The 22667-nt window shown below is 63.3% G+C and overlaps 3 protein-coding genes across 7 annotated transcripts in view; 2 read left to right on the top strand and 1 right to left on the bottom strand.

Annotated features, from left to right (window-relative positions):
- Nucleotides 1-595: 595 nt before the first annotated feature.
- On the top strand, nucleotides 596-15245 carry LOC123948134 (mucin-12-like). Its single transcript, XM_046014606.1, has 4 exons — nucleotides 596-734; nucleotides 1646-14218; nucleotides 14868-15095; nucleotides 15148-15245. The coding sequence occupies exons 1-4, from the start codon at nucleotides 596-598 to the stop codon at nucleotides 15243-15245; spliced, it is 13038 nt and encodes a 4345-aa protein (XP_045870562.1).
- A 702-nt stretch (nucleotides 15246-15947) lies between these two features.
- Nucleotides 15948-18401, top strand: LOC123949051 (mucin-6-like). The gene is made up of 2 exons (XM_046016340.1): nucleotides 15948-16052; nucleotides 16364-18401. The coding sequence occupies exons 1-2, from the start codon at nucleotides 16000-16002 to the stop codon at nucleotides 16539-16541; spliced, it is 231 nt and encodes a 76-aa protein (XP_045872296.1). The 5' UTR covers nucleotides 15948-15999; the 3' UTR covers nucleotides 16542-18401.
- A 142-nt stretch (nucleotides 18402-18543) lies between these two features.
- Nucleotides 18544-22667, bottom strand: part of AP2A2 (adaptor related protein complex 2 subunit alpha 2) — an 82037-nt gene continuing 77913 nt past the window's right edge. For 4 of the 5 annotated variants that reach the window (XM_046016335.1, XM_046016337.1, XM_046016336.1 and 1 more), the window contains 6 exons: nucleotides 22543-22632; nucleotides 21425-21548; nucleotides 19746-19862; nucleotides 19589-19658; nucleotides 19325-19459; nucleotides 18544-18725 (listed from right to left, as the gene is read on the bottom strand). In XM_046016335.1, coding sequence (XP_045872291.1) covers nucleotides 18648-18725; nucleotides 19325-19459; nucleotides 19589-19658; nucleotides 19746-19862; nucleotides 21425-21548; nucleotides 22543-22632 — 614 coding nt within the window. In that variant the 3' untranslated portion in view covers nucleotides 18544-18647. Of the gene's footprint in view, nucleotides 18726-19324; nucleotides 19460-19588; nucleotides 19659-19745; nucleotides 19863-21424; nucleotides 21549-22542; nucleotides 22633-22667 lie in introns of those variants that run through there. The other variant, XM_046016339.1, reaches the window with a different exon arrangement.

The raw sequence follows: 22667 nt of genomic DNA, 5'->3' as shown, positions 1-22667 counted from the left end.
CAGCAGGTTTAACACGGGGCTTAGGTGAGGGCTGGGGGACAGGGCCCCGCACCTCCCACGGACAGGACGTGCCACAGAGCGCGAGCATACACACAGAGCCCCCGTGCTTCGGACTGGGGCTAGGTTTCCGTGAAAGTCTGTTCCTGAGGATAACTGGTCACAGAATGGGACCGTCTCTGCTGCCTGATACTAGTGAGAAAAAACACGCAGGACAGGCCACCTAAAGACTCCCTAAGAGCCGCCCCGTCCCACCCAGCAGAACCCCTTCCAGCAGCCCAGAAACCACAGGGGAACAAGTCATCGATTCTATGACCAAGGGTGGGTGGACAGAGAGGCAGTGGCCCGTGAGCACAGGGTCCCGGAAAACAGCAGTGAGGCCACTGGAGCCAGGGTGGCCGGGGTGTCCGCGGGGGCAGCCACATCCCTCCCAAGGCATAGAGCGGGGTGGGGGGCGGCAGGGAGCCCAGGTGGCTCTGGAGGAACGTTCTGAGAGCTGCTCCCTGCAGAGTCACCTCGAACCATCCCTGCCGTCACCGTACGGCCCACGTCGGCACCAGCCCCAACGGCCACTCTCAAGTCCACAGCCACAGGACCCATGGTGACAGAGGCCACAACGAGGTCCACAGCATCCACGCTCAGCTCAGGGACGCGATCTACAGCTCAGACCACAGAGCACAGCACAGCTTTCCCACAGACCCCAGAAACTTCAGAGACCTCCACACTGCCCCCACCAAGTAAGCACACCCACACGCTGTCCCCACGGGGGACAGAAGCACAGATGGCTGGAATGCACCAGCTGCAGGGCGCGGCAGGGCGCGGCATGGGCACGATGGGCCAAACGTGGGGTGCACCACCGAGCCCCAGCCCCCAGCTCACAGCACCACCGTCGCGCCAGCCAGCGTCTGCACGGCCAGAGCGCCAGAGCCCCGAGCCAGCACAACCACCCCACCCCAAGTGACCACAAACACAAGGCCGTAGCACTGCCCACAACACACCTAGAGCACACTCCCCACACCCGCGGAGGAAGCAACACAACACAGGCTTCCCAGAGCCTTCCGAGAAACACAGGACCCGACACAACGGGGCTGTCAAGGGGACACGCCCAACCCAACCCGAAGAAACGACCTGAGAGTACGGGGACCCACAGGTGCCACGAAGGGCCATAGGGAAGGGACCCCAATTAGCCCACTTTAAATTGACAACTACGCTGCAAAGGAGGAACAAAAACAGTGAAAAAACCAATTTAGAACACATGACCAGACACACGAAGAGAACTCCTGGATGTCACCATCGAGGACAGGAGACGCCCAGGAGAGCAGAGTCATAGGCAGGCAAGGGTCACAGGAAGCGAGAGCGCCGGTGTCTGTTCAGAAGGACTGACTGACACATAATGTTTCCACAGCAGCCACGACTCACACGAGGACCCCAACCACGCATGAGACTGGACAGACACAGCGGACAGAAGCAACATCATCCCCTGAGAGCACCAGCAGACCCAACAGCAAACGAACAACCCGCACGCACCCCTCGACTCACACGGCCTACAGGACAACACAAGGACAAGCCACTGCCAGCAGGCCACACACGCCCCTCACATCCCAATCCACGTCCACGTCACCTGTCCCTAACACCGCCCACACGACAGGTCCCCCCTCGGGGACTTCCTTCCGGACGACCACAGCCTTACCCACCCCATCACGCCCTGAGACCACCCTCTCCACCCACGCGGCCCCGTCCTCCACATCCTCCGTGACTCCAACTACCAACCGACTCATCACCGCAACGCACCCGGAGACACCTACTTCCCCCACCACGGCCAAACCCACGGGCTCATCGTCTCCGTCCCCAAACGTCCCCATCACAGGGACACAGCCCACGCACACCAAACCACCCCCCACTCGGACCACACACGCCCCGAACTCCGTCAGCACAGCCAAAACCTCCACGACCCGGGAGACATACCCTTCTGCACCCATCCACCACGAAACCTCATCTGCTCCTAAGCCCACCGTCTCCCACCAACCACCGGCCACGGGAACTCTGACCTCCGTGACTCACACTGCCACTGCCACTGCCACGGTTAGAGAGTCCACCAGCAATCTAAACACACCCCACACCTCTCGTTCCGCGCCCACTCCCCCTGTCTCCAACACAACACACACGACAGGTCCCCCCTCGAGGACTTCCTTCCGGACGACCACAGCCTTACCCACCCCATCACGCCCTGAGACCACCCTCTCCACCCACGTGGCCCCATCGACCACGTCCTCCGTGACTCCAACTACCAACCGACTCATCACCCCAACGCACCCGGAGACCCTTACATCCCGCTCCACAGCCAAACCCACGGGCTCATCGTCTCCGTCCCCACACGTCCCCATCACAGGGACACAGCCCACGCACACAAAACCACCCCTCACTCGGACCACGCACGCCCCGAACTCCGTCAGCACAGTCAAAACCTCCACGTCCCGGGAGACATACCCTTCTGCACCCATCCACCACGAAACCTCATCCGCTCCCAAGCCCACCATCTCCCACCAACCACAGGCCACGGGAACCCTGACCTCCGTGACTCACACTGCCACTGCCACGGTTACAGAGTCCACCAGCAATCTAAACACACCCCACACCTCTCGTTCCGCGCCCACTCCCCCCATCCCCAACACCGCCCACACCACAGGTCCCCCCTCGGGGACTTCCTTCCGGACGACCACAGCCTTACCCACCTCATCGCGCCCCGAGACCACCCTCTCCACCCACGCGACCCCGTCCTCCACATCCTCCGTGACTCCAACTACCAACCGACTCATCACCCCAACGCACCCGGAGACCCTTACATCACGCTCCACGGCCAAACCCACGGGCTCATCGTCTCCGTCCCCACACGTCCCCATCACAGGAACACAGCCCACGCACACCAAACCACCCCTCACTCGGACCACGCACGCCCCGAACTCCGTCAGCACAGCCAAAACCTCCACGTCCCGGGAGACATACCCTTCTGCACCCATCCACCACGAAACCTCATCCGCTCCCAAGCCCACCTTCTCCCACCAACCACCGGCCACGGGAACCCTGACCTCCGTGACTCACACTGCCACTGCCACGGCTACAGAGTCCACCAGCAAGCTAAACACACCCCACACCTCTCGATCCGCGCCCACTCCCCCCGTCCCCAACACTGCGTACACGACACGTCCCCCCTCGGGGACTTCCTTCCGGACGACCACAGCCTTACCCACCCCATCGCGCCCTGAGACCACCCTCTCCACCCACGCGGCCCCGTCCACCACGTCCTCCGTGACTCCCACTACCCAGCGACTCATCACCCCTCCGCACCCGGAGACACCTACTTCCCCCACCACGGCCAAAACCACGGGCTCATCGTCTCTGTCCCCAAACGTCCCCATCACAGGGACACAGCCCACGCACACCAAACCACCCCCAACTCGGACCACACACGCCCCGAACTCCATCAGCACAGCCAAAACCTCCACGTCCCGGGAGACATACCCTTCTGCACCCATCCACCACGAAACCTCATCCGCCCCCAAGCCCACCGTCTCCCACCGACCACCGGCCACGGGAACCCTGACCTCTGTGACTCACACCGCCACCGCCACGGCTACTGGGTCAACTAGCAAGAGACACACACCCCATACATCTCATTCCGTACCCACTCCCCCCGTCCCCAACACCGCCCACACGACAGGTCCCCCCTCGGGGACTTCCTTCCGGACGACCACAGCCTTACACACCCCATCGCGCCCCGAGACCACCCTCTCCACCCACGCGGCCCCGTCCTCCACATCCTCCGTGACTCCAACTACCAACCGACTCATCACCCCAACGCACCCGGAGACCCTTACATCCCGCTCCACGGCCAAACCCACGGGCTCATCGTCTCCGTCCCCACACGTCCCCATCACAGGGACACAGCCCACGCACACAAAACCACGCCTCACTCGGACCACGCACGCCCCGAACTCCGTCAGCACACTCAAAACCTCCACGTCGCGGGAGACATACCCTTCTGCACCCATCCACCACGAAACCTCATCCGCCCCCAAGCCCACGGTCTCCCACCAACCACCGGCCACGGGAACCCTGACCTCCGTGACTCACACCGCCACCGCCACGGCTACTGGATCAACTAGCAAGAGACACACACCCCATACCTCTCATTCCGCACCCACTCCCCCCGTCCCCAACACCACCCACACCACAGGTCCCCCCTCGGGGACTTCCTTCCGGACGACCACAGCCTTACCCACCCCATCGCGCCCCGAGACCACCCTCTCCACCCACGCGGCCCCGTCCTCCACATCCTCCGTGATTCCAACTACCAACCGACTCATCACCCCAACGCACCCGGAGACCCTTACATCCCGCTCCACAGCCAAACCCACGGGCTCATCGTCTCTGTCCCCACACGTCCCCATCACAGGGACACAGCCCACGCACACAAAACCACCCCTCACTCGGACCACGCACGCCCCGAACTCCGTCAGCACAGTCAAAACCTCCACGTCGCGGGAGACATACCCTTCTGCACCCATCCACCACGAAACCTCATCCGCCCCCAAGCCCACCGTCTCCCACCGACCACCGGCCACGGGAACCCTGACCTCCGTGACTCACACCGCCACCGCCACGGCTACTGGGTCAACTAGCAAGCTAAACACACCCCATACCTCTCATTCCACGCCCACTCCCCCCGTCCCCAACACCGCGCACACCACAGGTCCCCCCTCGGGGACTTCCTTCCGGACGACCACAGCCCTACCCACCCCATCGCGCCCGGAGACCACCCTCTCCACCCACGCGGCCCCGTCCACCACGTCCTCCGTGACTCCCACTACCCAGCGACTCATCACCCCAACGCACCCGGAGACACCGACTTCCCCCACCACGGCCAAACCCACGGGCTCATCGTCTCTGTCCCCAAACGTCCCCATCACAGGGACACAGCCCACGCACAGCAAACCACCCCTCACTCGGACAACGCACGCCCCGAACTCCGTCAGCACATCCAAAACCTCCACTTCCCGGGAGACATACCCTTCTGCACCCATCCACCACGAAACCTCATCCGCCCCCAAGCCCACCGTCTCCCACCGACCACCGGCCACGGGAACCCTGACATCTGTGACTCACACCGCCACCGCCACGGCTACTGGATCAACTAGCAAGAGACACACACCCCACACCTCTCGATCCGCGCCCACTCCCCCCGTCCCCAACACCACCCACACCACAGGTCCCCCCTCGGGGACTTCCTTCCGGACGACCACAGCCTTACACACCCCATCGCGCCCCGAGACCACCCTCTCCACCCACGCGGCCCCGTCCTCCACATCCTCCGTGACTCCAACTACCAACCGACTCATCACCCCAACGCACCCGGAGACTCTTACATCCCGCTCCACGGCCAAACCCACGGGCTCATCGTCTCTGTCCCCACACGTCCCCATCACAGGGACACAGCCCACGCACACAAAACCACCCCTCACTCGGACCACGCACGCCCCGAACTCCGTCAGCACAGTCAAAACCTCCACGTCCCGGGAGACATACCCTTCTGCACCCATCCACCACGAAACCTCATCCGCCCCCAAGCCCACCGTCTCCCACCGACCACCGGCCACGGGAACCCTGACCTCCGTGACTCACACCGCCACCGCCACGGCTACTGGGTCAACTAGCAATCTAAACACACCCCATACCTCTCATTCCACGCCCACTCCCCCCGTCCCCAACACCACGCACACCACAGGTCCCCCCTCGGGGACTTCCTTCCGGACGACCACAGCCCTACCCACCCCATCGCGCCCGGAGACCACCCTCTCCACCCACGCGGCCCCGTCCACCACGTCCTCCGTGACTCCCACTACCCAGCGACTCATCACCCCTCCGCACCCGGAGACACCTACTTCCCCCACCACGGCCAAAACCACGGGCTCATCGTCTCTGTCCCCAAACGTCCCCATCACAGGGACACAGCCCACGCACACCAAACCACCCCCAACTCGGACCACACCCGCCCCGAACTCCATCAGCACAGCCAAAACCTCCACGTCCCGGGAGACATACCCTTCTGCACCCATCCACCACGAAACCTCATCCGCCCCCAAGCCCACCGTCTCCCACCGACCACCGGCCACGGGAACCCTGACCTCTGTGACTCACACCGCCACCGCCACAGCTACTGGATCAACTAGCAAGAGACACACACCCCATACATCTCATACCGTACCCACTCCCCCCGTCCCCAACACCGCCCACACCACAGGTCCCCCCTCGGGGACTTCCTTCCGGACGACCACAGCCTTACACACCCCATCGCGCCCCGAGACCACCCTCTCCACCCACGCGGCCCCGTCCTCCACATCCTCCGTGACTCCAACTACCAACCGACTCATCACCCCAACGCACCCGGAGACCCTTACATCCCGCTCCACGGCCAAACCCACGGGCTCATCGTCTCCGTCCCCACACGTCCCCATCACGGGGACACAGCCCACGCACACAAAACCACCCCTCACTCGGACCACGCACGCCCCGAACTCCGTCAGCACAGTCAAAACCTCCACGTCGCGGGAGACATACCCTTCTGCACCCATCCACCACGAAACCTCATCCGCCCCCAAGCCCACCGTCTCCCACCAACCACCGGCCACGGGAACCCTGACCTCCGTGACTCACACCGCCACCGCCACGGCTACTGGGTCAACTAGCAAGCTAAACACACCCCATACCTCTCATTCCACGCCCACTCCCCCCGTCCCCAACACCGCGCACACCACAGGTCCCCCCTCGGGGACTTCCTTCCGGACGACCACAGCCCTACCCACCCCATCGCGCCCGGAGACCACCCTCTCCACCCACGCGGCCCCGTCCACCACGTCCTCCGTGACTCCCACTACCCAGCGACTCATCACCCCAACGCACCCGGAGACACCGACTTCCCCCACCACGGCCAAACCCACGGGCTCATCGTCTCTGTCCCCAAACGTCCCCATCACAGGGACACAGCCCACGCACAGCAAACCACCCCTCACTCGGACAACACACGCCCCGAACTCCATCAGCACAGCCAAAACCTCCACTTCCCGGGAGACATACCCTTCTGCACCCATCCACCACGAAACCTCATCCGCCCCCAAGCCCACCGTCTCCCACCGACCACCGGCCACGGGAACCCTGACCTCCGTGACTCACACCGCCACCGCCACGGCTACTGGATCAACTAGCAAGAGACACACACCCCATACCTCTCATTCCGCACCCACTCCCCCCGTCCCCAACACCACCCACACCACAGGTCCCCCCTCGGGGACTTCCTTCCGGACGACCACAGCCTTACCCACCCCATCGCGCCCCGAAACCACCCTCTCCACCCACGCGGCCCCGTCCTCCACATCCTCCGTGACTCCAACTACCAACCGACTCATCACCCCAACGCACCCGGAGACCCTTACATCCCGCTCCACGGCCAAACCCACGGGCTCATCGTCTCCGTCCCCACACGTCCCCATCACAGGAACACAGCCCACGCACACCAAACCACCCCTCACTCGGACCACGCACGCCCCGAACTCCGTCAGCACAGCCAAAACCTCCACGTCCCGGGAGACATACCCTTCTGCACCCATCCACCACGAAACCTCATCCGCCCCCAAGCCCACCGTCTCCCACCGACCACCGGCCACGGGAACCCTGACCTCTGTGACTCACACCGCCACCGCCACAGCTACTGGATCAACTAGCAAGAGACACACACCCCATACATCTCATTCCGTACCCACTCCCCCCGTCCCCAACACCGCCCACACCACAGGTCCCCCCTCGGGGACTTCCTTCCGGACGACCACAGCCTTACACACCCCATCGCGCCCCGAGACCACCCTCTCCACCCACGCGGCCCCGTCCTCCACATCCTCCGTGACTCCAACTACCAACCGACTCATCACCCCAACGCACCCGGAGACCCTTACATCCCGCTCCACGGCCAAACCCACGGGCTCATCGTCTCCGTCCCCACACGTCCCCATCACGGGGACACAGCCCACGCACACCAAACCACCCCTCACTCGGACCACGCACGCCCCGAACTCCGTCAGCACAGTCAAAACCTCCACGTCCCGGGAGACATACCCTTCTGCACCCATCCACCACGAAACCTCATCCGCCCCCAAGCCCACCGTCTCCCACCGACCACCGGCCACGGGAACCCTGACCTCCGTGACTCACACCGCCACTGCCACGGTTACAGAGTCCACCAGCAATCTAAACACACCCCATACCTCTCGTTCCGCGCCCACTCGCCCCGTCCCCAACACCGCACACACGACAGGTCCCCCCTCGGGGACTTCCTTCCGGACGACCACAGCCTTACCCACCCCATCGCGCCCCGAGACCACCCTCTCCACCCACGCGGCCCCGTCCTCCACATCCTCCGTGACTCCAACTACCAACCGACTCATCACCCCAACGCACCCGGAGACCCTAACATCCCGCTCCACGGCCAAACCCACGGGCTCATCGTCTCCGTCCCCACACGTCCCCATCACAGGGACACAGCCCACGCACACAAAACCACCCCTCACTCGGACCACGCACGCCCCGAACTCCGTCAGCACAGTCAAAACCTCCACGTCGCGGGAGACATACCCTTCTGCACCCATCCACCACGAAACCTCATCCGCCCCCAAGCCCACCGTCTCCCACCAACCACCGGCCACGGGAACCCTGACCTCCGTGACTCACACCGCCACCGCCACGGCTACTGGGTCAACTAGCAAGCTAAACACACCCCATACCTCTCATTCCACGCCCACTCCCCCCGTCCCCAACACCGCGCACACCACAGGTCCCCCCTCGGGGACTTCCTTCCGGACGACCACAGCCCTACCCACCCCATCGCGCCCGGAGACCACCCTCTCCACCCACGCGGCCCCGTCCACCACGTCCTCCGTGACTCCCACTACCCAGCGACTCATCACCCCAACGCACCCGGAGACACCGACTTCCCCCACCACGGCCAAACCCACGGGCTCATCGTCTCTGTCCCCAAACGTCCCCATCACAGGGACACAGCCCACGCACAGCAAACCACCCCTCACTCGGACAACGCACGCCCCGAACTCCGTCAGCACAGCCAAAACCTCCACTTCCCGGGAGACATACCCTTCTGCACCCATCCACCACGAAACCTCATCTGCCCCCAAGCCCACCGTCTCCCACCGACCACCGGCCACGGGAACCCTGACCTCCGTGACTCACACCGCCACCGCCACGGCTACTGGATCAACTAGCAAGAGACACACACCCCATACCTCTCATTCCGCACCCACTCCCCCCGTCCCCAACACCACCCACACCACAGGTCCCCCCTCGGGGACTTCCTTCCGGACGACCACAGCCTTACCCACCCCATCGCGCCCCGAGACCACCCTCTCCACCCACGCGGCCCCGTCCTCCACATCCTCCGTGACTCCAACTACCAACCGACTCATCACCCCAACGCACCCGGAGACCCTTACATCCCGCTCCACGGCCAAACCCACGGGCTCATTGTCTCCGTCCCCACACGTCCCCATCACAGGAACACAGCCCACGCACACCAAACCACCCCTCACTCGGACCACGCACGCCCCGAACTCCGTCAGCACAGCCAAAACCTCCACGTCCCAGGAGACATACCCTTCTGCACCCATCCACCACGAAACCTCATCCGCCCCCAAGCCCACCGTCTCCCACCGACCACCGGCCACGGGAACCCTGACCTCCGTGACTCACACTGCCACTGCCACGGCTACAGAGTCCACCAGCAAGCTAAACACACCCCACACCTCTCGATCCGCGCCCACTCCCCCCGTCCCCAACACTGCGTACACGACACGTCCCCCCTCGGGGACTTCCTTCCGGACGACCACAGCCTTACCCACCCCATCGCGCCCTGAGACCACCCTCTCCACCCACGCGGCCCCGTCCACCACGTCGTCCGTGACTCCCACTACCCAGCGACTCATCACCCCTACGCACCCGGAGACACCTACTTCCCCCACCACGGCCAAAACCACGGGCTCATCGTCTCTGTCCCCAAACGTCCCCATCACAGGGACACAGCCCACGCACACCAAACCACCCCAAACTCGGACCACACACGCCCCGAACTCCATCAGCACAGCCAAAACCTCCACGTCCCGGGAGACATACCCTTCTGCACCCATCCACCACGAAACCTCATCCGCCCCCAAGCCCACCGTCTCCCACCGACCACCGGCCACGGGAACCCTGACCTCTGTGACTCACACCGCCACCGCCACAGCTACTGGATCAACTAGCAAGAGACACACACCCCATACATCTCATTCCGTACCCACTCCCCCCGTCCCCAACACCGCCCACACCACAGGTCCCCCCTCGGGGACTTCCTTCCGGACGACCACAGCCTTACCCACCCCATCGCGCCCCGAGACCACCCTCTCCACCCACGCGGCCCCGTCCTCCACATCCTCCGTGACTCCAACTACCAACCGACTCATCACCCCAACGCACCCGGAGACCCTTACATCCCGCTCCACGGCCAAACCCACGGGCTCATCGTCTCCGTCCCCACACGTCCCCATCACGGGGACACAGCCCACGCACACCAAACCACCCCTCACTCGGACCACGCACGCCCCGAACTCGGTCAGCACAGTCAAAACCTCCACGTCCCGGGAGACATACCCTTCTGCACCCATCCACCACGAAACCTCATCCGCCCCCAAGCCCACCGTCTCCCACCGACCACCGGCCACGGGAACCCTGACCTCCGTGACTCACACCGCCACTGCCACGGTTACAGAGTCCACCAGCAATCTAAACACACCCCATACCTCTCGTTCCGCGCCCACTCGCCCCGTCCCCAACACCGCCCACACGACAGGTCCCCCCTCGGGGACTTCCTTCCGGACGACCACAGCCTTACCCACCCCATCGCGCCCCGAGACCACCCTCTCCACCCACGCGGCCCCGTCCTCCACATCCTCCGTGACTCCAACTACCAACCGACTCATCACCCCAACGCACCCGGAGACCCTAACATCCCGCTCCACGGCCAAACCCACGGGCTCATCGTCTCCGTCCCCACACGTCCCCATCACAGGGACACAGCCCACGCACACAAAACCACCCCTCACTCGGACCACGCACGCCCCGAACTCCGTCAGCACAGTCAAAACCTCCACGTCGCGGGAGACATACCCTTCTGCACCCATCCACCACGAAACCTCATCCGCCCCCAAGCCCACCGTCTCCCACCAACCACCGGCCACGGGAACCCTGACCTCCGTGACTCACACCGCCACCGCCACGGCTACTGGGTCAACTAGCAAGCTAAACACACCCCATACCTCTCATTCCACGCCCACTCCCCCCGTCCCCAACACCGCGCACACCACAGGTCCCCCCTCGGGGACTTCCTTCCGGACGACCACAGCCCTACCCACCCCATCGCGCCCGGAGACCACCCTCTCCACCCACGCGGCCCCGTCCACCACGTCCTCCGTGACTCCCACTACCCAGCGACTCATCACCCCAACGCACCCGGAGACACCGACTTCCCCCACCACGGCCAAACCCACGGGCTCATCGTCTCTGTCCCCAAACGTCCCCATCACAGGGACACAGCCCACGCACAGCAAACCACCCCTCACTCGGACAACACACGCCCCGAACTCCATCAGTACAGCCAAAACCTCCACTTCCCGGGAGACATACCCTTCTGCACCCATCCACCACGAAACCTCTTCCGCCCCCAAGCCCACCTTCTCCCACCGACCACCGGCCACGGGAACCCTGACCTCCGTGACTCACACCGCCACCGCCACGGCTACTGGATCAACTAGCAAGAGACACACACCCCATACCTCTCATTCCGCACCCACTCCCCCCGTCCCCAACACCACCCACACCACAGGTCCCCCCTCGGGGACTTCCTTCCGGACGACCACAGCCTTACCCACCCCATCGCGCCCCGAGACCACCCTCTCCACCCACGCGGCCCCGTCCTCCACATCCTCCGTGACTCCAACTACCAACCGACTCATCACCCCAACGCACCCGGAGACCCTTACATCCCGCTCCACGGCCAAACCCACGGGCTCATCGTCTCTGTCCCCACACGTCCCCATCACAGGGACACAGCCCACGCACACAAAACCACCCCTCACTCGGACCACGCACGCCCCGAACTCCGTCAGCACAGTCAAAACCTCCACGTCCCGGGAGACATACCCTTCTGCACCCATCCACCACGAAACCTCATCCGCCCCCAAGCCCACCGTCTCCCACCAACCACCGGCCACGGGAACCCTGACCTCCGTGACTCACACCGCCACCGCCACGGCTACTGGGTCAACTAGCAAGCTAAACACACCCCATACCTCTCATTCCACGCCCACTCCCCCCGTCCCCAACACCGCGCACACCACAGGTCCCCCCTCGGGGACTTCCTTCCGGACGACCACAGCCCTACCCACCCCATCGCGCCCGGAGACCACCCTCTCCACCCACGCGGCCCCGTCCACCACGTCCTCCGTGACTCCCACTACCCAGCGACTCATCACCCCAACGCACCCGGAGACACCGACTTCCCCCACCACGGCCAAACCCACGGGCTCATCGTCTCTGTCCCCAAACGTCCCCATCACAGGGACACAGCCCACGCACAGCAAACCACCCCTCACTCGGACAACACACGCCCCGAACTCCATCAGCACAGCCAAAACCTCCACTTCCCGGGAGACATACCCTTCTGCACCCATCCACCACGAAACCTCATCCGCCCCCAAGCCCACCGTCTCCCACCGACCACCGGCCACGGGAACCCTGACCTCCGTGACTCACACCGCCACCGCCACGGCTACTGGATCAACTAGCAAGAGACACACACCCCATACCTCTCATTCCGCACCCACTCCCCCCGTCCCCAACACCACCCACACCACAGGTCCCCCCTCGGGGACTTCCTTCCGGACGACCACAGCCTTACCCACCCCATCGCGCCCCGAGACCACCCTCTCCACCCACGCGGCCCCGTCCTCCACATCCTCCGTGACTCCAACTACCAACCGACTCATCACCCCAACGCACCCGGAGACCCTTACATCCCGCTCCACGGCCAAACCCACGGGCTCATCGTCTCCGTCCCCACACGTCCCCATCACAGGAACACAGCCCACGCACACAAAACCACCCCTCACTCGGACCACGCACGCCCCGAACTCCGTCAGCACAGCCAAAACCTCCACGTCCCGGGAGACATACCCTTCTGCACCCATCCACCACGAAACCTCATCCGCCCCCAAGCCCACCGTCTCCCACCGACCACCGGCCACGGGAACCCTGACCTCCGTGACTCACACCGCCACCGCCACGGCTACAGAGTACACCAGCAAGCGACACACACCCCACACCTCTCATTCCGCGCCCACTCCCCCCGTCCCCAACACCGCGCAAACGACAGGTCCCCCCTCGGGGACTTCCTTCCGGACGACCACAGCCTTACCCACCCCATCGCGCCCCGAGACCACCCTCTCCACCCACGCGGCCCCGTCCTCCACATCCTCCGTGACTCCAACTACCAACCGACTCATCACCCCAACGCACCCGGAGACCCTTACATCCCGCTCCACGGCCAAACCCACGGGCTCTTCGTCTCCATCCACGCTGGCCACGGGCACGAGCTCTGGTGTCCACACTCCCAGCTCCCAAGGCTCCCCAGGCACAGCGAGTGTAGCCTCCACTCCTACCCTGACAGCTGTATCTACCCTGCACACCCACCCATTCTCCCCCTCTTCTCGGCCCTCCACGTCCCCTCTTGATGGGACTCCTGTCCCCCTGAGCAGCACCAACATCGTTCCTTCTTTGCCCAGGACCACACCCAGCACCCCCGTCTCCCACACGTTCTCCTCCCACTCTACCACGTCACAGTCTACAACCCTCACCACCCAAATCCCTTCATCCAGTCTCTTTTCATCCACCGTGGGGGTGACAGCCCTCGGGACTTCTCCAGTCACTAACCTCACCACTGGAGTTTCAACCACCGTGACCCTCGCCAGCTTGACCTCTGTCCACGGAAGCTCATCCGTCCATTCCACGGGGTCCTTGTCTCCTGGGGCACCATCCATTTCCTCTCTGGTGACACCCACATCCCCTCCTCCAGGTAAGGGGTAGGACTCTCGCCACTTCATAGCTTGGTGCCGCGCGGCTTCCAGCTCTGCGTCATCGGTCTGGAGAGCACGGCGGTGCCCTCCCGCAGAGTCCCTGCCTTTCCCTGTCCTCTCACGCTGCCCGATCCACTTCTGGGCTGTGCTCCTGCCTCCTAGCCCGTTCCCCACTCTGCCGTAGTCCCAGCCCGACGTGCGGGCCACAGACAGGAGCTCCCTGGTCATCGTGCATGCGACCTGCTTTCTCCCCCTTGAAGCCTTCGTTGTCCTGAGGCCAGCAGGCAGACAGCACGCTAATCTCAGACCTGAGATCACAGTCATCCCTCCGAGCATCCCCATGGCCCTCTGGCATCTGCGAAGGCCAATGTCCCCCAGCAGGAAGGGACTGCATCGCGCCCCCTCTTCTGCATGTCCCCAAGTCCTTAGGACAGTTCTCCCAGCCTCCCGTTAGCTGCCTCCTCCTCTCTCCGCACTTGTCTCTACACACCTCTCTTCAGACACTGCAGTCTGGCCAAAACGGGTACGCAGCCTCCCCTAGGAGCCCCCCGTCCCTCACCTGGGCCTGCGTGCTGGCCCACGCTGGCCCAGCCACGGCCTGCCCCACCTGCCATTCCCCGCTTTCATCCTGGCCTCCTGGCGAGCCAGCTCCGTCAGAAGCCCTGCACGGCTGCCCCTTCGGGAGCTCACGGAGTTCAGGGGCGGCAGGGGTCCCGTGTCAGGTGTTGCCCCGCCTGAGGAAACGGAGAGAGGAGGAGGAAGGGCCGCCAGCTCCAAGTGTCACCCCCGGCCAGCACCAGTTGCAGGCCGCCGCGGCCCCTGCCATCTTCCTGCCCCCGCACCGTCCTCGAGAGACGCCCCTCCGCTCCCTTCCGGGTGCTTGCTGCACTGTGCTGCAGGTTCCCCCAGGTCCCCTGCCATCCCCCAGGCAGGCCTGTCCGCAGTAATGAACGCCCCTGGGAGATGGACCGGGCGCAGGCTGCCCGCGAGCGGAAGCAGGAGACGGGGTCGGAGGAGGTCAGCTGAGGGCCCGGGAGCACGTGCAGACAGCCCCCTCGTGCCCACCTCCAGCAGCCACGCAGGCAGACGGGGCAGCTGCTCAGGAACACCTTCCCTTTTTCACTTAGTCTCTCCATGGGCAGCTCCTAATGCCAGGCCGGCCGAGGCAGCTTGACCAAGGTCTCCAGCTGGGTCCACACCCTGCCCCTCCAAGAGCACAGGCCCCTGCAGGGAGCTCCTGGGGCGCCACCCAAACCCTCCATGAATGTGCTGACCCTCCCCCCACAGGCTCTGGCTCCAGCAGCCCAGAGACGCCCGTGGCCACAGGCTGCTGCTGGACCACGAGAGGAGGGGTCTGAGGGTGGCCCACCAAAGCTCAGAAAACTCTTGACATGGGGGGACTGCCAGGGTACCCAGCTCTCAGAAGGAACACCCGAAAGAAGAGCCCGTCGGCATCTGTACCCATGCAGAGCTCTGAGGTCCGAGGTTAGCGCGGCTGGGACAAGGCGAGACCACCTGGGGCCGCCAGGTGCAGGGGCGGAGCCCAGGGGAGAACCACACGGCAGGAAGGGGTACTCGTCCCGCGTGAGCCGTCGTGTGGCCATGTCGACCCCCTTCCCCAACTGAGCCACATTCATCCTCCCTTCCCGGGTCCTGTGCGCAGCGGCAGGTCTGTGTCCGCCCTCCAGCCACGCCCTGGCCTGGCGTCTGACCGCACCTCTCTCCCCCAGGAATCTGCGACCTGAAGGAGCTGGAGCAGGAGATCACCTACCAAGGGTGCATGGCCAACGTGACAGTGACCCGCTGTGAGGGCTTCTGTGCCTCCTCGACGAGGTGAGTGCCGGTCCCAAGCAGCCTCCAAACAGGGCCGGACCGGGAGCACAGAGCCATCTAAGAGGAAGCTCCCACGCAGTCAGGTCGCCTCGCCAGCACCCACCTCCACCACGCCTGTGGAAGGCAAAGGCAGACCCCCACCAACTGCCTTCGAGCCGGGGAGAGCAGTGCAGGCCGGGACGGGTGGGGCAGGGGTAGGCCCCTCCTAACCTAGGACCCACCCTTCTCTCTGGAGTGGTCTGGGAGGCCCGGGAGCACTCGCTCCCGGTGCAGCGGCCCTGACCCAGGCCCCCGGCCCCGCCCCTTCGCAGCTCTGCCGTCCCCACGAGCCAGCCGGAGACCCACTGCAGCTGCTGCCAGCCCCGCGGCTCCTACGAGAAGCAGTTCGTGCTGCCCTGCTCGGACCCCGCAGCACAGGGCCAGCCGCTGGTGCTCACCCTGCAGATGTTCCGCAGCTGTGCGTGCAGCCCACTGCGCTGTGGGGGCTAGGGGACACGGCCCCCAGCTGTGGGGCAAAGCGGCGCTCCCAGCACCCACCCCCCCCCCTCCCAACACGGGCCCGGCAGCCCCCCTCCTTCCGCAAGGCACGGCCTCAGAGAGCCCTGGCATGTGGCTTACCGGGCACCCGAGGCAAAGGGGGCTGCCAGGCAGGGGCTGTAGACCCCGAGCAAGCCCAGCAGGCTGCACGAAACTGGTGGCCTCCTGACCATCCCTGCAGATTGCCCACAGAGCCTCCCAGACTTTGAAGAAGGTCGCTCATCCCTCCCAGAACGGGTCCCCAGAAACAGCCAGAGCAGCAGGTGTCTGGATAGGGGCAGCGAGGAAGGCCACTCTAGAGGCAGGCCTGAGGAAAGGGGCTACAGGTCCCATGAGTGCAGGACACCTGAGCAGGGACGGGCAGGAAAGAGGCAGAGGGCGGCAGTGAAGAACGGCAGCGAGGAGAGGACACCACAGCCGGAGCAGGGACGGGAGGGCAGGAACGGGGCCGCCCGGCATCAGCACCTGCCCCACAACCAAGCTCTGCCTGGGGAGGGGCATCACGGGTGCCACGCACGACAGCCCCACCGTGTGCAGACAGGAAATAAACAGCATGGCTCAACGCACAGGTGCGGCCCGAGCACTCTGTCTGTGTCGTCGGCCACACACGTGCGGCACTGGTGAGCCCCCGAACCCACACCCCCACAGTGACAGGCACAGGACCCCGAGTGCGGGCCTCTGCAGCGGCACTACCACCAAACTAATGCCCTCCGCCCACCTCCCCGAGACCCACGCCGCAGCCAAGAGCTGCCTGTGCCCCTTGCCACCCCCCGCAAGGCCCCCAGGGCATGCCTCTCAGGAGTCCGATCCCTGCTGCTCGGCCAGGGGAGCCCATGACAGAGCCTGGCTCTCCCTGGGCCCATAGGTGCCGAGAACAGACATGCGTGTTCAGGACAAACCTGCCTGCTTCCCCCACCACCGACACGGCATGGCCATCCCAGAACACGGGCCCTGGCTCAGTTTTGCTCCCAGCCTGGCCCCCTCAGGCTGCAGGCAGGCGCCCGGGCAGGCGGCTCACGGGGCCGGCACGTGGAGCCAAGACCGAGAACACCCTGGGCGGGCCCATGGAGCCGAGGCCGGGCTCCAGCTCCCCCTTGGCATGGCTCTGTGCTCTCTGACCACACACCGAGCCCCTCCTCCACCCACACAAGGGCCCACGCGCCCCAGGAAAGAGACCGACTCACCTTCCAGACCTGCTTTGCCACCCACACTTGACCCTCTGATCAAAACCAGGAACTAGTCCAAGGGAACCACGGTCCCGGCACATTTCCTCAAAGCCCAGAGCTGAGCGAGACCAGCTACGCGGCCTCCGAGCCAACAGCAGCCCTCCCACCGCCGGGCCATAAACTCAGGGCCTCAAACACTCAGACACTACGCGTTGTGGGTACCCCATGACCACCACCGTGCGGGGAAAGGGATACAGACCCCGCCCAGTCAGCATACACGGTCTTGTGGGTTGTCCTGAAAAAACACCCAATGTTTCCAGCTTCTGGGTTTCAAAGCCTGCCCCCAAGGCCCCTGCATGGCCGCTGCAGCAAGCCACGCGCACCGTGCTCCCACAGCCAGGGCCCTGCAGACAGCAGCAGGGCCGCACACGCCCATGGACCTTGTCACATACCTCCTGCCCCGGCACCACCCAGCACAGCAGCCAAATGGCCCAAATAAGATCCCACCCCAGTACGGACAAGCTGCTGCTGCGTCTCCCCGAGAATCGGAAATGAACTATGACCAAAGAGGCAGAAGCGTTTCGACACCATTTCAAAAAAACCTGCATTTTCATTCCGACTTGTCACTTCCCTTTACTCGGGAGAGGCCGCTCACCTCTGTGAACACTGAGCCCGGGGCCCATGCTCCCTTCTTCTGACCCGACTGCAGGGCAGGCTCGGCCTCTCGCTCTGAGAGGGTACCGCATCCCGACCCGAAAGGGATCCGGTTTGGAGAAACGAGGCTGGGAGACGCCTGGGGACAGGCCCGTTTATTCGCGGCACAGCAACGAAGACAAAGGACAGAGATGAAGGAAAGCGCGACACGCAGGAGCTGGTCCTCCATCCTCGTCGATCAAAACTGCTCGGACAGCAGCGCACAGAGCCTCTGCGAGACGGCCTCCTTACTCGTGCGCAGCGTGAGCCGGTACATCTGCAACAGGGTGTGCAGGTCAGCAGCTACTCACGGGCTCGAGGCCCACGGCCCTCCAGCGCCCGCAGCTCAGCACCCCCCAAGCGCCCGCAGCTCAGCACGCCCCCGCAGGCAGCCAGCGCTGCACGGGGACATAGCAAACACGCTCTCACACAACCAAGACACGGGCAGTGTGACAGCAACCAACCGCAGAATGCGTGCAGAGACGCTGGGAGCCCCGGGGTCCGCACTCCCATCCCGATCGCTTCCCAAGTGAAGGGAAGATGGATGGCCGCACCACGGCTCCAGTCCACATGGCCCCGGGCAGCTCCGCAGGGCCAGGTCAGCTAACAGGGCACATGCAGGGCCACCCGGGTGAGGGCTGGAGCGCGGGGTCATGGCAGTGGTCTCTACAGGAGGTTGAGACGGGTGGAGGGAGAGTGGACCCCAGGGAACTTTCTGGAGTGATGGAAATGTTCTCTGCACCAGCAGCATAGTGGGGGGCTACCCAGGGGGACACATCGATCAGAAGTCGTCAGAGGACTCTGCTCGGGCCCCACAGCACAGCACAACCAGAACACAGCTTGGCCGCGCACAGCAGTCTGCTCAACAAGTCCGACCTGGGCTTGCAGATTCGGCTCCAAACGCAGCAAGCATCCGATCTGGGTGGTTCTGGTGTGTATGATGCCGGCCCCCACGAAATTTGCAGGATTAGGATCAACGTCTTCAAGGAGCGCAGAACCAAACCCGATGATCTGTACCACAGAGAGACAGGTGCATAGGGCAGCGCGACCGCGGCCACAGAGGGACAGCAACACAACCGGCCGCCCTCCAGAGCCCCGACGAGCATCCCGACCCTGGGAATGCCCATCAACAGGCCCTACCTTGGCTTTGGTGATTTCTGTGTCCATTGGATGCTTTGCTTTGAAAATGTTCTGCACTTCCTGTTGGGGACTGTGAGGTAAAGTCAAGGGTCACCACGCCGAGCTGCGTCAGCTCGGGAGGACCCGGGCCTGCCCCGCCCTGGCGCCCCTCACTCACCTGCTCAGCTGCTTCCAGCGCTGGAAGAAATCCTGAGAAGCCATTTCTGTGGGCTGGAAAAATTTGTTGAGTGTGATAGGCAGCTTAACAGACACATTCTGAAAGGTTCCCCCATACCTACGAGCAACACAGAGACATAGTGAGCAGAGCACGTGAGCAGCTGAAAATTCTGAACCTCAACGACACAACCGAACTCCTAGTTTGCAAATCAATGGGGCACAGGGAATACCTGCTACTGTGGGAGACAGCGGGCGGGGAACAGAGAGTTCTGGAAGGGTGGCACGAAGCCACAGAGAGGCCCAATCCATCCCCGTGTGCAGCGTCACTGACGGACGAGGACCGACGAGCCGAGCACTGCACCTGCCTGTGTGTGCACGGCCAGGGGTGCGGCTCCGAGCAGGCCCCGCCGGGCCCATCAGACCAGGTCAGGGACGGCCCGAGCTTGGGCTTCTACACCTCATGTTCCCCCACAGCCCGTTCTCTACACCTCCAAGTTGGCTTAAATCGTATGGATTTTTCTTTTTTCCACAAAAAAGATGAAGAAAAGGATTTGCCTACAGAATAAAACAGAAAGTTCCCTAAATTCTATAAAGTACACAGTCTTCAACTCTCTGTGTTTTTAATGTTTGAAAATACGCTCTTCCAAAACCTGAACCTTCCGAACGCCCACAGCAGCCGGCTGTTCCCACACACTCCCTCCTACTCACTGAAAAGGATAGCCAGGAACCGAGGAGCGACAGAAAACATATTTAAAAAATAATAATAATAATCAAAACGCAGGGCACCTGGTTGGCTCAGTGGGTTACATGTCTGACTCTTGATTTCACTCAGGTTGTGATCTCATGAACATGGGTCCCGGGACGGAGCCCCCATGTGGGGTCTGCACTTGGCGGGTAATCTGCCTCAGAGTCTCTCTTCTCTCTCTGCTCCTCCCCCTGCTCTCCTTCTCTCTCTAAAATAAGTTAAGTCTTGGGGCGCATGGGTGGCTCAGAGGGTTGGGCCTCTGCCTTCGGCTCAGGTCATGGTCCCAGGGTCCTGGGATCGAGCCCCGCATCGGGCTCTCTGCTCAGCGGGGAGCCTGCTTCCCTCTCTCTCTGCCTGTCTCTCTGCCTACTTGTGATCTCTGTCTGTCAAATAAATAAAATCTTTAAAAAAAAAAAAATAAATAAGTTAAGTCTTAAAAAAGATAATGACCAAGCGGCACGTATACCCAGGGGACACCAGGCAACAACGCACCCCCCAGATGGAGGGCCTGGGGTGCCACCCCCACAACAGACCCACAGGGCAGCGGCCACGCAGGGGCACACACGACCCGGCTGGTCCCAGCCCCACAGCGCGGCACCGCCCCCCCCCCATTCCTGTCGCTCAGCTGGAGAGCACGGGACCCGAGCAACACGGCGCTGGCCCGCAGGGGCCTCCCGGGACCCTGCACATACCGCCTCTCCCTCGTTTCCCAGACACTGTGCACCCACCTAACACCGCAACGTGCACGGTGGGGGCCGCGACTCACTTAGGTCACCCCCTCAGCCCTCACAACAGCCTCCAAAGGAAGGACGCAAGGGCTCAGGGAAGAAAGAGGACTCCCAGGGACATGGCTGTGTGCAGGCACGACCCCACAGCCCCAAGCTCCAGAGCAGAGCAGGCTGGCCGCCCGGCCCACAGCCCCATGAGCTGCTCACCTGAACTGGATGTTGAGGACCGGGGCCTCCGTGAAGTCAGACACACACTCTATGTTCACGACCTGCTGCACCTGGGCGCCGCCATCCACGGTCGGGTCCACGGGCTTGGTCTGCAAGCTCAGATGTGTAGGTGTCAAGGAGGCTGTGTCAACACCGGGGAACTGTGCCCAAGCTGAGCGAGCCCCAGAATGTTCTAGAACGGGGTCTGTAGGAGTCAGAGCTCATGCACCGGATCTTGGAAGAAACCTCTGGTACAGCTGATCCTGCATACATGTTATTTCTAACGATCGATTAGAAACACGTGCTTTAACAATCCGTGTTCAACATTTACCTTACAGCCAAAGTGGGCCTGGCCTGTGGCAAGCAGGTGGCTGCTTCGCACGCCTCCTGTAGAAGAGGCAACGCCCTTGTCAGGCGCAGGGGCGCCACTCCCAAGCCTCACTTGGTTGCGCAGCCCGTCCCTGGGGACAGAGACGGGGATACCAGAGCTGCCATCGGCTGGCCACGCTCCAACCACGTTCCTGGCACTTACTGGGGACGAGGCTCCAGTGTGGGCAGAGCACAGCACAAGACAAGCTGGGGACAAGCACAGCGCGGCCGGAGCGCGTGACCCAAGCACGTGTTCTCAGCAGCTGCTGGCTCAGGGGAGACCAGAGCTCAGAGAGCCTTGAACATCACGTGACAGAAGGACAGAACAAGGAAAAACAAGTGAGTCCAAGGAAGCTGAGGGCTTGGCGTTGGAGGCCTGCGTGCCGGTCCCTCCGAACTCCTCCAACCGCCCGGCTCCCCACCCCCACCAGAAGCTCCCTCTAGAGGCGAGACCACGGCAGCTGGAGCATCCAGCTCTTCTGATAAAAACAAACAAAGTTCCCTGGGGCGCCTGGTGGCTCAGTCACGATCCCAGGCTCCTAGGAGGGAGCCCCGCATCGGGCTCTCTGCGCCGCGGGGAGCCTGCTTCTCCCTCTCCCACTCCCCCTGCTTCCATTCACTCTCTCGCTGTCTCGCTCTCTCTCTCTCTCTCTCTAGATAAATTTTAAAAAAACACATTCCCCAAAACCGTCCTCTAAGCCCCAAATGCCTGTCTGCTGGGGGCACAGAAGACATGAGACCAAGGATATTCGTCTGAAGGTCATCCGAACAGATCAGTGTTGGAGTGAAATTCAAGAACTGCGTGGAGGTCTTATTTCCGTAAAATACAAACATCCGACCTAGAAGAGAAAACACAAAGTGTCTCATACACACG

This window comes from Meles meles, chromosome 8, assembly GCF_922984935.1.
Source record: "Meles meles chromosome 8, mMelMel3.1 paternal haplotype, whole genome shotgun sequence".
In the NCBI taxonomy this organism is placed as follows: Eukaryota; Metazoa; Chordata; class Mammalia; order Carnivora; family Mustelidae; genus Meles; species Meles meles.
This window is presented reverse-complemented; position numbering and strand designations above follow the sequence as displayed.

Coding starts and splice junctions, on each gene's coding strand:
- LOC123948134 (XM_046014606.1), top strand. CDS start 596: ATGGTGACAGAGGCCACAACGAGGTCCACAGCATCCACGCTCAGCTCA. Junction 735..1,645: donor CTCCACACTGCCCCCACCAA/GTAAGCACACCC, acceptor CCCACACGACAG/GTCCCCCCTCGGGGACTTCC. Junction 14,219..14,867: donor ACCCACATCCCCTCCTCCAG/GTAAGGGGTAGG, acceptor CTGGCGAGCCAG/CTCCGTCAGAAGCCCTGCAC.
- LOC123949051 (XM_046016340.1), top strand. CDS start 16,000: ATGGCCAACGTGACAGTGACCCGCTGTGAGGGCTTCTGTGCCTCCTCG. Junction 16,053..16,363: donor TTCTGTGCCTCCTCGACGAG/GTGAGTGCCGGT, acceptor GCCCCTTCGCAG/CTCTGCCGTCCCCACGAGCC.